Source organism: Emydura macquarii, unplaced genomic scaffold (assembly GCF_026122565.2).
Source record: "Emydura macquarii macquarii isolate MOO-44397 ecotype Brisbane River unplaced genomic scaffold, CSIRO-AGI_Emac_v2 contig_2988, whole genome shotgun sequence".
Taxonomy (NCBI): domain Eukaryota; kingdom Metazoa; phylum Chordata; order Testudines; family Chelidae; genus Emydura; species Emydura macquarii.
This window is the reverse complement of record NW_027133125.1, coordinates 4,354,937-4,367,576: the sequence shown is the minus strand read 5'-3', so window position 1 is coordinate 4,367,576 and position 12,640 is coordinate 4,354,937. Positions and strand designations below refer to the sequence as shown.

The 12,640-nt window shown below is 58.5% G+C and overlaps 1 protein-coding gene across 5 annotated transcripts in view; it reads left to right on the top strand.

Moving 5' to 3' along the window:
• TNS1 (tensin 1) overlaps positions 1 to 12,640 on the top strand; it is a 236,554-nt gene that overhangs the window by 180,340 nt on the left and 43,574 nt on the right. For 2 of the 5 annotated variants that reach the window (XM_067529462.1, XM_067529460.1), the window contains exon 17: positions 4,023 to 4,109. The exons of the other annotated variants lie outside the window; for them this stretch is intronic. In XM_067529462.1, coding sequence (XP_067385563.1) covers positions 4,023 to 4,109 — 87 coding nt within the window. The remainder of the gene's footprint in view (positions 1 to 4,022; positions 4,110 to 12,640) is intronic. 5 annotated transcript variants of the gene reach the window in all.

The following is a 12,640-nucleotide window of genomic DNA, read 5'->3' as shown; positions in this document are numbered from 1 at the left end:
TGGAAATTGCGAGATGAAACGCAGATCCACAAGAGAGCGCGCAGGGAAGAGGGAAATGCCCTGAAACCCTTTCCCAGGGTCCCCTCTCCGTGGAGGCAGCTGCGGATGGCGCCTGGGGTCATGCCTGGCGGGGGGGGCGTCTCCGCCACGGCCTCGCTGTCCAGGCGAGATGGCTGCCATGCCGCTGGGTTCTGCTGGTGCCCAGCTGTCGGCTCCGGGCTAGGTAGCGGACTTCCCCGCGGCAGCGTCCGTTGCTCTGTGCTCCAAGCTGGGTCGGAAAGAGGGCCCAGCCGCCTTTGGCCGGAGAGTCTGGTCTGATGGGACGGCCACTCTGCTTTCGCCATCCCGGGGCCTCTGGCTGGATCAGCACTGGCATTTCTGGGCCCGGCTCCAAACTGCTCTGCTGCCCCGTTAGCTGCAGGCCGGGGTGGGTCCAGCTGTCCTTCTGCTCCTCTCTCTGCAGCCAAAGGGAAACTGTGCCCGCTTCCTGTGCTGGGTCGCGGCTTGGCGCAGACAGATCAGTGCAGTCTGGGAGCAGGGAGGAGAAAAGCTCAGCCAGCGGCCAGCACCTTGGGAATGAAGGAAACAGCAAGTCAGCCCCACTGAGCCCCACTGATGGGTTTTCCAAGGGGTTCAGGCCAGGTTTGCTCAGGACCCACAACAGGGGCCGGTTTTTCCTGCTGAACTATTCTGAAAACCCGGCCTGCGGGGAGCAGGTTTCAGGCGTGGGCAGCCTAGATGTCAGGTCCCTCTCTTGGGAGACGCCGGCTGGAATTCTAGGCCTGGCCTGGGACCCCCCCTTATGCTCAGTGTTGGACTTACAGGACCCGCAGAATCCTAGACACCGAGTACCCCCCGATCTTCAGTGGATTTATCCTCCCAACCCCCCTCTGAGGCAGGGCAGTGCCGTCACCCCCATTTTGCAGGGCGGGAACTAAGACACAGAGAGGCCAAGTGACTTGTCCGGGGTCACACAGGGAGTCTGAAGTGGAGCAGGGGCTTGTCCCCTGGTCTCCCATGTTACAGGCTAGTCACCTAACCATTATCCAAAGCCCATACGCTGGGGCTACTGGGCTAGTGGCCCTTCTAGTAAATCACAGTCCCTGCCCCAGGCTTCTGGCTTTTCTTTCTTAGTCCCACGCCCACGGACACCGGAGGAGCTGGGATGTTCTGAGCAGGCAGGGGAATGGAAATGGATGCGTCCCTCTGAAGTGTTTACCATAGACGTAGCGCCCTGGATCTGTTGTCAAACGGTGTTGTTCAGCCTCAGAGCTGGGATTTGAGCTGGGGAAATGAACGGGAGGATTGGGGCATATTTAGAACCAGGGCTGTCACTGATTCTAAAAAAGCGCAAAGGCCACTGATCAACATGCTTCAGGGCATATGGTCCCCAGTTGGGGTCAGGAGGTAACTTGCCCAGGGACTGGTGTTGCGCAGTTAGGTGCGATGTAGGGAATTTGGTAGTAACAGGCGTTCGCCATGGAGATGTTCGTCGACCAGTGGGACCACAGATCTGTGAGGCATTTGTACCGTGGACAGCGGGCACGGCTGGGAGATTGAACTAGCCTCATCGCTTTGGAATGCCGTTCGCCCCTGGCCGCACTTCAGCGCTCGGCCCCAGCCTGAGCCCGGGAGGCAGGAAGCCAAGTCCAGCGAGCGCGTGGGAAGTGCATTTCCAAAGTGTCACTCTTGGCCCGATGGTGGGGGAATATGGATTCCGGGGGTGCACAGTACCTGGCTCCCTCAGCGCATGCTGGGGAGGGAAGCGGCCAGGCACCGAAAGTGGTGAAACAGCCCTGCCCTCCTCCCCGTAATCGTGCTGCAGGTTTTTAATTGCACGTCCCTGGGAATGCCGGGGCGGCGATCCAGCCTCCAGTTCTGCGGCTTGGCAGAGCAGGGTTTGCTCCAGCCGGGGTCTTGGCCCAGAAACACGACAGGCATTAGAGGGAGGGAGAACAGCTCAATGGCAAGCCAGGCCGAGTCACTGCTCTGCCAAAGGAGGGAGAGACGGGGGGAGCCACGTCCTTGCAGGTTGGGGCCAGTGTGGGCTGTGGGGAAAGCTGGCCGCTGGAGGGAGGGGAAGGGGCCGGTGCAGCTGTCACACTTAGCCTCACAGCTCTGAGCAATGGGCTTGGCTTACCCGAGCTCAAGGACTCAGTGACTAACCCTTTAATGCCCTGAGAATACCTCTCCCCCACCAGACACCCCTCTCCCTTCCTCCCCCCCCCCCCCCCGAGCTGCAGGGAAACCATTGAGGAAAACTGGGTTATTAAGAGGGTTTGTTTTTAAAAACAAAGCAAACCGTGGCAATTTATGCAGCGCTTTGCATCCCGGAGCCTTTTCGCAGCTGCCAAACGGACAGCGCATTGAAATCGCTTCAGCCGGCGCGGAAAGGCAGCCACCTCTGACGCGGAACGTGGTAGCTGTGTCACAGCGCCCAGCCACCCAGCACGTATCACAGGCTAGTGCAGGAAAGGAGGCAGCAAAGCATTTCCAGGAGCAACCCAGCCGCACGGATCCGGGACACTGAGTCTGCGGGAAGAGCGCCTCCCCCTGCCGGGTCACCCCCACAGCTGCCGGGGGGCTGACGCTGGGAGCCGTCCCTGGAACAGGTCCCACGCCTGGGGAGAATCGCCTGGCACGTGGCACAGCTCGGCTCGCTCACCCAGGGGAGAACAAAGTGTCTTGACTGCACAGCTGACAGAACCTGCCGTGCGGCCTGGAAGCGGGAGACGAGGAGGCAGCAGATAGGATGTGACGGCGGCTGGGGGGGGTGGATTATTTATGGCCCTCGCTGCTGTAAATTGCCTGCTTGTCCCGGCGCGAGTATGTGGGGAATTTCACACAGCCTCCTCCTCCCTGAGTCCTGCAATCGTGACCACTCCAGTTTCCTCCCCGGCGGTGGCAGGGCCTGTCTCGGGCGGGGGGCAGGTGACCGTTACACACGAGTGGGGCTGGATTTTCAGCAGCCGCCACCCGGCGAGACCCGGCTACCTGCCAGCCCGAGAAACCCGGGGCGGAAACAGGCGTGGGGAGGCCCAGACGCCTCCGGAAGAGTTTGTTCATTGCGACGGGCTGAGCTTCTCCCTCACACCCGCCGCGCTGGGCTGGGTGCTCTGCCGCCCCGGGGGGTCGTTTACACGAGGGGCATAAGGCACTCCAGTTCTCCACTTGCGTTTTGCTGTTGGCTTTCTGACCTCCGTCCTGGCGAGCTGGGCTGTGGGGTGGAGCCGGGCCCTCCCGTGGATCCTCCATCGCTTTAATCCATTCCCCGGTACTGCCCCGGTCCTTTCCCTGGCCTCCCGCAGAGAGCAATCTCAGCCCTCTCCCCACGGGGGCCATGCAAACGATGACTTTTCTCTGCCCTGCCCCTTCATCCTTCCAGTAACGCCTGTGGGCCTTCTCGTTTCCTTTCCGGGCCTGGCCAAAGCGCTCGGGTTTGTGTGACTCGCACAGGATGGCGGGGGAGGGGGGAGGGAGCTCCATCGGGAAGCCCGGGTCCATCCCCAGGGTTGGCGGGGGGGAAGGTTGCGTGGGAATGGTAGCACCATGCCCCCGGCTGGGCTGTGGCGGCCCTTGGCCAGACCACACAACGCACCCCAGGAGCAGGGCTCCAGAGTCCAAGATCCCTCCGGTCACACCTGTGGGGTCTGTTCCCGCCCCACGCATGCGGCCAGCTCTGGCCTGGGGGTTCCCGGCTGCCGTCGAGTTGTGTTGAAGGCAGGTACCAGCCCATTTTGTTCTTCACTCTTTCCCCGGAAAAAGAAGTGTCCCTGTCCAAGGCAGCGGGGACCCCCGGGGGTGGTGAAATCCCCTGCTGGCCCCTCTGCACCCAGCGTCTCTGGGCTCGGCCGCCACCCAACGCAGGGTGCCAACTAATCTTTTCTCTTGTGTCTTCCCCCCCCCTTCTCCATTGTGGTGTGTGTTTGTCCCGTCTGTCTCTCTCCGTGGCGGACTGGGTCTCCTCCCTGGCTGACCTCCCACTTCTGCGCCCCTTCCTTTCCCTCCACCTCCCCTCTCAGAGTACAACGCCAGGCTCCAGGGCGGCCAGCAGCGCACGAAAGCCCCCCACCCTCCTCTGCACCGACAAAGATCCTTCTCCTTCGCTGGTTTGTTCCCTTCCTCTTTCGGGCCGCTGACCCCTGCTCTTCCGCATGCTGGCGGCTCCCCCGCCCCGTGTGCATGGACGCGGCGGTGTGGGGCAGGGCTTGTGACCACGCTTGCTGGTGGGTGGGGGGAGCTGCTCAGAGTCCAGGGCAGAGAGGCACCGAACCCCGGCGCGGGATCGGCGGATCCACGCCCCAGCTCACGGTGGCGGAGCCTCGCCCCCGTCACGGGGAGATCCTGGCCTTGAAGCCGGTGCAGGTGCCCTTCGCTGACACCTGGCTACGGGGAAATCCCCCGTCCGTGCCGCAGTCCTTCCCAGGACTGGATTCTGGGCCGATCCCTCCTCCCACCGACGGCGCTCCGCGTGGTTTCGTGTGAACCCTGGCCGGGTGTGTGAGGCGCTTGAGAGCGACGCACCGGGGGCGAGGTTCTCGGCGGGCGCCTGCGGAGTGGCTCCGGGCACGCCGGACGGCACGGGCAGAGGGAGGCTGGTCGAGGCCGGTGGTCACCGTTACGCTCTGCTACTTCGGTGGTGCTGCTGCGAGGAGGGCTCCAAAAGGGCCCAAACCCGGGGCGTGCATGGGGAGGGGTGGCACACGAAGGGTTAACACTCCGAATCCAGGCTGGGGGGGGTCCTGTGTGCACGCACGCACCAGTGCATGTTTGGTTCCTTATTCAGCAGGTCATTGTCGGGCAAAGCCTCCAAACCGGCCCTGATCCGCTGTCCGGCGCGCCCGTGCTGTGGGCAGGGAGTCCCACGGGGAGATACAAAGCAGAACTTGCGAGTCCTCGCTGCCCTGTTGCGGGAGGTTAAAGAAAAAGGCCCTGGATGCTGGGCTGGGTTCAGGCGCTGGCTGGGGCGGCAGCCTGACTGGTGTCAGCTGCAGAGCAAATCTCCTCTCACCCGCCTGCACGGGGACCCATCCAGCTCCCTCCCGGGGGAAAGATCCAGTGGGAGCTGCCTCTGGCCCCTCCTGTGTCACTGAAGCGGTGCAGCTCGGAGAGGAGAATTGTAGTGGGTGGTCAGGGTGGGTGAGGGGCAGGGAGGGGCAGGGAGGCTGGATGGATTTGGGGGCAGGTATTGCGTGGACGATGCTCTGGATAAGGTGACCTGGTGTCCCGATTTTATAGGGACATGCCGATAGTCAGGGCTTTTTATTATATGGGCACCTATGGCCCTCCAGCCCTGGCCCTGGCTTTTTGCGCTTGCTGTCCGCTCACCCTCGCTCTGGAAATGCACACGTTGCAGTGGCGGCTGTTCTGTGGCTGGTCGCGGCGTTGGGCCGAAGCTCACAACACAAAGTGATTTGACTGCATGGACGGTTACCGCCGGGTCTGTTTCGCTGTGATGGATGTAGGGAGCCCGTCAGCTGGTTCGGGCCTGAAATGCAAACTTGCTCTGGAATTGCTCTCGGCCCGTAGAGCACCAGCGCAAAGAGATTAGCAACCCAGGCGCAGACCCAGCAGAGGAAGCCAGCTGATTGATTGCTAACAGCCAGGGCTTGCGTAATGTCCCTCCTGCATGGACAAGGCCAGGGAGGGCTGGGCCGTGCAGTAACTTAGAGGGCGAAGCTGCATGGGGGAGAGAAGCAAATGAAACAGTGACCAGGGCTGCTCGGCCTGCAGAGTGAGGGGCAGATGCTCAGCGGGTGCAAAGCAGTTTAACTGCACTGGAGGCAGTGGAGTTACACCCGTTTACATCAGCTGAGGTGCTGGCGTCCTGATGAACTCGACTGGGATTTACTCCCTGCCTGGAGAGACTCCGAATGGGGCCGAGCCTCATTCAGTGGGTGACCATCAATAACCATGGTCCCTCTGTGTGGGTGCTGATGTTAGCTTCTTGCATCAGGTTTCGACTGAGGAACCCCTTGGCTTTGTCTTTAGCTGGGGTGGCAGGGCCAGGGCCAAGGACTGATTGCGGAGTTGGACAGATCTCAGTGCTGCGCTGTGGATGATTGCGCTGGGGTTGGCCCTGCTTTGAGCAGGGGGTTGTACTAGATACCTCCTGGGGTCCCTTCCAACCCTCATCTTCTAGGGTCCTGTGATGAGGGGCTGGGGAGCTGTGGGGCGGGACTGGGGTTTGGAGGCGCGGCCCAGGAGTCCAAGGATCGGGTTCATGTTCAAGTGTCCCGGGGAAGCTGATGAGCCGTGGTGGGCTGTTCTTGGAGCGCTGCAGAAATAAATGGCATCACCTGCTTTGGTGGAACCGCAATCAAATCGGTGTGTGCAGGCGCCCTTTTATAAAGGGGAATAAAGGATGAACGGGTGGTGTCAGAAGTGGTTAATCGCGTGTTGTAGAGGCCCCAGCCGGTTTCTTGTCACCGTGTGTGACACCGTCTGCTGAGGTGCCGCTGGACCTGGACAGCACAGGCTGCTCAAACCTGTGATATGTGTGTGTGTTTGTGTTTGTGTGTGTGTGTGTGTGTGTCATTGATTAACCCTCTATGAATGATTTAGAAATGTTCCCTTAAGATGCCGTGTGCTCTGCATTGCCTGCGCGGAATGGCAGGGCCCGTGGGACAGGCCTGGGAAAGGCGCGAGGATAAACTGGAGTGGCTGCCCTTTGCCAGCGAGGCGAGAACCAGTCTCCAGCCCGTTCCCGCCCAAACTTTTATCAGTGTCCAGAGGCCTGGCCTGACACGTGATTCGTGGGCTGTGCCCGAACCCCCTGGGTCTGTCCCGGGCAGAACAATGGAGTCAGGCTGCTCTGCGAGATGTCCTGTCTAGAGAGAGGGGAACGGTGCTGTGATTTGACAGGCAGCCCCCGCTGCGTAGGGCTAGAGAGAGCGTGACATCGGTGACTCCCAGGGTGAGAGGTCCCCGGGCTGTGACCACTGCTCTCCCCTTCCCCGGATCTCACCGTAGCCCCACCATCGGTCAGCGCTGACTGTTCAGGAGAAGAGGGCTGGCGGTTGGAATCTCTGCTAGTGCCCAAGTGACAATGTAACCCCCCAAGGGTCACCTAAGGTTGTCACCAGACCTGGCTGCAATCTGCTCCAGATTAGGGGGGGGCGGTTTTGTCCGGTGGAGAGGATGTTGGAGACGGACTCGAGCTCTGGACAATTCTTCCTGAGTCTGCCACAAACTCCCTGTGGGACCATCGGCACGTCTCGTCCCAGCTCGGTGCCTCAGTTTCCCCATCCGTCAAACGGGGATAACAATTCCTTTCCGACATCACAGGGGTGTTGTGCACATAAATCCATTAACATTTGCAAAGAGCTTCAGCGACGGAGGCCATAGAAGCACCTGGTAGATTAATGTGTTAGTGGGAGCATTGCCAGCAGGTCGTGGGAAGTGATTATTCCCCTCTATTTGGCACTGGTGAGGCTGCATTTGGAGTATTGTGTCCAGTTTTGGGCCCCCCACTACAAAAAGGATGTGGACAAGTTGGAGAGAGTCCAGCGGAGGGCAACAAAAATGCTGAGGGGGCTGGAGCACAGGACTTATGAGGAGAGGCTGAGGGAACTGGGCTTGTTTAGTCTGCAAAAGAGAAGAATGAGGGGGGATTTGATAGCAGCCTTTAACTACCTGAAAGGGGGTTCCAGGGAGGATGGAGCTAGGCTGTTCTCAGTGGTGGCAGATGACAGAACAAGGAGCAACGGTCTCAAGTTGCAGTGGGGGAGGTCTAGGCTGGACATTAGGACAAAATGTTTCCCTAGGCGGGTGGTGAAGCACTGGAATGGGTTACCTGGGGAGGTGGGGGAATCTCCATCCTTAGAGGTTTTTAAGGCCTGGCTTGACAAAGCCCTGGCTGGGATGATTTAGTCGGGGTTGGTCCTGCTTTGAGCAGGGGGTTGGACTAGACACCTCCTGAGGTCTCTTCCGACTCTCACCTTCTAGGATTCTGATTCTCTGATGAAATAGCCATTTTACAGATGGAAAAACTCACGCAGCGAGAATGATCATCATCACACCTAGCTCGTATATAGCACTTGTCATCCTTAGCTCTCAAAGCACTTTAACAAAAGTGAGGTCAGCATCATTGTACAGCTGGGAAAACTGAGGCACGGGGATGACGTGACTTGCCCAAGGTCAACCAGTGGGCCAGTGATAAAGCTGGGCATAGAAACCAGGTCTCCTGATTCCTCCTCCTCTTGTCTAACCATTAGACCACCCTGCAGGCCATCTGAGGCTGGGCTGGAGTTGTCTGGTCACTGATATTTAAACATGAGCACGGAGCTTCTCAGAAAACGCTGTATGTCTGCTGCTGAAGTGGCGTTGCTGGGGCAAGCAGCCCAGGGCCATGCACCGTCAGCATCAGCAGTGAGAAAGTGGCGCGATGACAGCTAAAAACCATCTGGCTAAGATGGTGAAGCCTCAGAGAAAGGAAAAGGGTTGCAGCCCTTGGCAGATACCTAAGGAAATGTACTTGCCTAATATATACCAGGAGGGAAGGAGGGTGTGGTCCACAGCTCATCTATCGAGCTGGGTGGTGGAGAGTTGCTGTAGATAAAAGCCCCCCTGCATGCTCTGGTTCCAGGTGACGGAGACTCCAGTTTTAGGCTGGTGAGGTTCCACTGTCGTCCCACGTGAACCTGGAGCAGCAGAGTGCTGGGTTCTGGGTTCCCCGAGACAGCCTGTACTCGGCGTGAGAAGGGAGAGTTTGTGTCCCTAGTGCTTGCTCCGTCTCGAAGAAACTCCAGGTGTTCCCACAAACACGAGTGTGTTCCCAGCCCTCCTGTGAGCTGGGCGAGGGTGGTTTTCCCCGTTCCCATATGCAGTTCAGTTCAGTGGCTGGCGGGGCTCACTCAGCAAATCTTGTGCAGGGCCAGGAAAAGAACCCAAGAATCTCGACTCTGAGTCCAGTGCTTTCATCACGGCTTCCTCGTGATGCAAGATGAATATAGGGCAGATTCTGCAGGGCACGGGTGCCTCCTGCCGGTCCTGTTGAATTCGCATGTCCCATTCCCAGCTGATCCAATCCCAGGTATACACCCAGCTCCCAAATCTCAGCCCACAACTGAGGTCCAAAATCTCCCCATATTAAATGTGGTAGGAATAGGTGCAGGCAAATAAAGTGGAGCCTGCGTAATTTTTCAAGGGAGCCTGGAATTCCCTCGATCCACAGCACGTAGGTGCGGCTGATGGAGGATAGATCCCGCAATGGCTGTTAGCCAAGATGGTCAGGGGATGCAACCCTACCCCTAGGTGTCCCTAAGCCTCTGATTGCTAGAAGCTAGGGGTGGATGACAGGGGATGGATGGATCCCATGATGAGTGCCTGTTCTGTTCATTCCCTCCGAAGCACCTGGCACCGGCCACTGTCGGCAGACAGGACACTGGGCTAGATGGACCATTGGTTCTGGCCCGGTATGGCTGTTCTTATGGAAGGAGCCAGGATGCATCATTGCTCCTGCTCCGGGCATACTGGGATCTGTAGTCTCCCTTGGCTGGGCCACCTTGTTACAGGGGCTCCAGATGCAGCCCATGACATGACCTGGCACGGTCCTTGGGTGAGCAGAGTCACGTCTCCTGGAAGTATGTGGCAAAGGCAGCTCCCTTGCTGCTGAGGGGGGACTGAACCGACAGGCAAAGCCATTGCAGAGCGGGAGCCCTACGCGTGCTGGGGGTGAGGATGGGCGTGCTGTACATCTGCTTAGAATCCTGCTAATACATTTCCCCGGGAGCGGGGAAAATACCATTTCCTTTTTAAAGAGCAGTTTCCAAGGCATGAAATCCCGGGTAGGGCTTTGCTGAGAGCCTGCGTTCCCCTCTGCCTGACTTCATTACAGCTCCGGCCAGCCTGCCAGCTTTCCCACTCTTGGCTCTGAACAACGCGTCCCTTTTTCTTCTCCTTTGTTTCCCGCTGGCAAGGGAGAGAAAAGAGAGGCTGGGGCGTTGCTGGGTGCCCCGAGCGGGCCCGTCCTGCCAAGGGAGAGGTTGTGAAAGAGGAGTTTGAAAGGGGCCCGGCCTGGCATTGCCCAGCGCTGGCTGCCTCTGCCTTCCCAGGGTGGGCGTGGAATGCATGCAGCGGGGGCAGGAGCTACCTTTTGTGCTTCCCTGGCATTCGTTAGCAGAGCGACTTTCCTCCGCTCCGCGGCTCGAGGTGTCCATCCGCCTGCTATCTTTTCACCCCTCGCCGCCACCTCTTGCTCTGCATCCCAGTAGCTCCCCCTTGAGGTCTCCAGCATCTCCCGGCCGGCCCCTCTCCCTTTTCCGCCCGTCTTGCCTCGCTTTCTTGGTCACACAATGGAAGAAGGGGACGTGCCGGTGCCTTTTCCTTGCTGCCTCTCCTGCTCGGCGAGCGGCTGCCCTGACTTTCCGTTGTGCTCAGTCTATTCCAGGTGGCTGGGACGGCTGCAGAGCTCACTGGGCCGTTCGGAGGGTGCAAGCAGTTAGCCGCTAGGACTGTTGAATCCCTTCGAGCCCATAGAGAAAGCCCGACTATGCCCCCTCCGTAGTCGGGTGCATTAGCCCCATCCCAGGCTTTTAACTGAGTGTGTGGCCCTGAGATTCAGGGAACCCGCGTGCGTGTGTGTGCATGTGTGTGCGCGTCCTGGGGGGCGCCCCACAAGGATTGCACGGTTATAATCTACCGTGGGCTGGCCACGTGCCACCGAGCACCATCCCCTCGTGTCAGCTCGTCCCATTGCAACGTCCGCGGCCATCGCAGCGTCTCCGAGGAGCGACGCTGCTGCACAAGGTGACGTCCCGTGAAAAGGGGACGGGAGGGGGGGATGCTCGTTAAATTAAAGGGACAGCGTCGCCTTGAAACTGTATTTTCAGGTTCCGCCCCGAGGCCCAAGGGGACGACATTTGTGGTGGGTTTGAGGGGCCCATTTTCCGATTTCAGTGGGGTTTTGCTGCGCAGAGAGGGGAGGTGACCAAGCCCTGCAGACACGGTGTGCTTAACACGCGGCACACAAATAGTTGCGTGGAAGTGTTGTCAATGGGGAAAACCCGCTGCTTAACGGTCAGCATGCGTGTGTGTAATGATGGCCGTCCTGGTTATAACTGGAGCCTGGGGCCTGCCGATTGAAAAGCAGGCGCCTTTCCAGCCAACACTAAAGACCCAAGCCCTGGCCGGTTGACAGTATTTGGGGATACTTCGCTGCCATTGATTTCAGTGCAAATTGGGCACCTAAATCCCTTCCCTCTGCTGGGCCTTAAGTCTAATGAACTAACTGGGCACAAAATGCTGCTAAATGCACAAAGCAAAGGGGTTTTTTTCTTTCCCGTCTATGTAATTTGGGGGGGTTACTTACAGAAAGTGGCTAGGAAATTATACATGGCAGTGTGGTATTTTGGAAGTTGATTGTGTTCCTTGAAATGACGGCAAGTTAGGCTGCATGACACAGCTTCTCAGGCCCCCGGCAGGGTCCTGTGGTAAGCCTGGCATGCCACTGCCGGGTCAAGATGCGCCTTCTCCCATCCAGCCTGGACAACACGTCTCTTACCCACAGAGTGGCTTCGCTTATTACCCCTTCTGTTGCTTATTCTACATTCACTGCTCCTGGCATGGCCTGTGTGCTCAGCAAACGACCGACATGCAGCAAGCTCCAGCAGATTGCATGGGCGAATTTGGTTTCAAAGTTGCTGCGAATGGAATTTTCCAGCGTGCATCAATTACGTGGGCAAACGCCATCTGGGCAGCAGTCCAGCGTTCAGCTCTCTTCGGTCTCCCCAGCCATGGTGATTTTGTTATCCTCATCCTTACTGGGATTGTTATTTAGAAACTCACTCGGGAAGGCTTCATCTTTCAGCGATGTGTGGAAGCCGCCGGGACCAGCAGCTTGCAGCCAACCTCCTCCCCGCGTGGTTAGCAGATTTTCAAGATCTGAAGAAGGGGAGTCAGCGGGGCTCTGAGATTCAGGGATGGTTCTCTGGAAGTCAGAAAGAGTTACGTGCCATCTGATGGCTTGTCAGAGGCCTCCGTGAAAGGCGTTTGTGTTCTCAGCCTGTTTTCTAGTGGCCAATTTTCTGCTAAATTCCCTTAGACAGGAGCCAGAGGGTGGCTGCCTAGAGGAGTGAGAGAGAAAGTGTGTGTGTGTGTGTGTGTGTGTTTTCTGGCACTGGTGGGATCAGCCTGCAGCATTTGGCTTTGGGTAGCTGGCTGTGCGTGACGGAGTGGACCGAGGCTGATGGAAGGGCAGAGTGTATATCTGAGAGGACAACAGACAGCCCCATCTGGTCTCCGGCAGTTTCCTACCCAGCTCTGAGAACAGTGCTGTGTGTCTCTAAGCCACAATGTGTCTGTCTGCCTGCTGAGGGTGGCTGGGGGAGGTATTGTCAAGGCTGAGTTACAGCAGGATGGCTGGGGGCCTGTGCGTCTTTGGGGAAGGCGGGTGTGTCTGTGCGAACTGATTTAATTTGCAGTTCTATGGCATAACAATCTCTCGTGCTCCTACGGCACCTTTTGTCCCGAAGGCTCCCGCAGCTCTTTGCAAATGAGCTATGCAGAGGTCTCTTCTCCCAGCCTTGTAATGCAGCCACCTCTGGGGTGCAGAGCTGCACAGTAGAACAGAGAAAGGAGATGGGGTCAATTCTGGCCATGGGCCAACCCCAGCACTGACATAAAAAGCCCTGGGATTGTT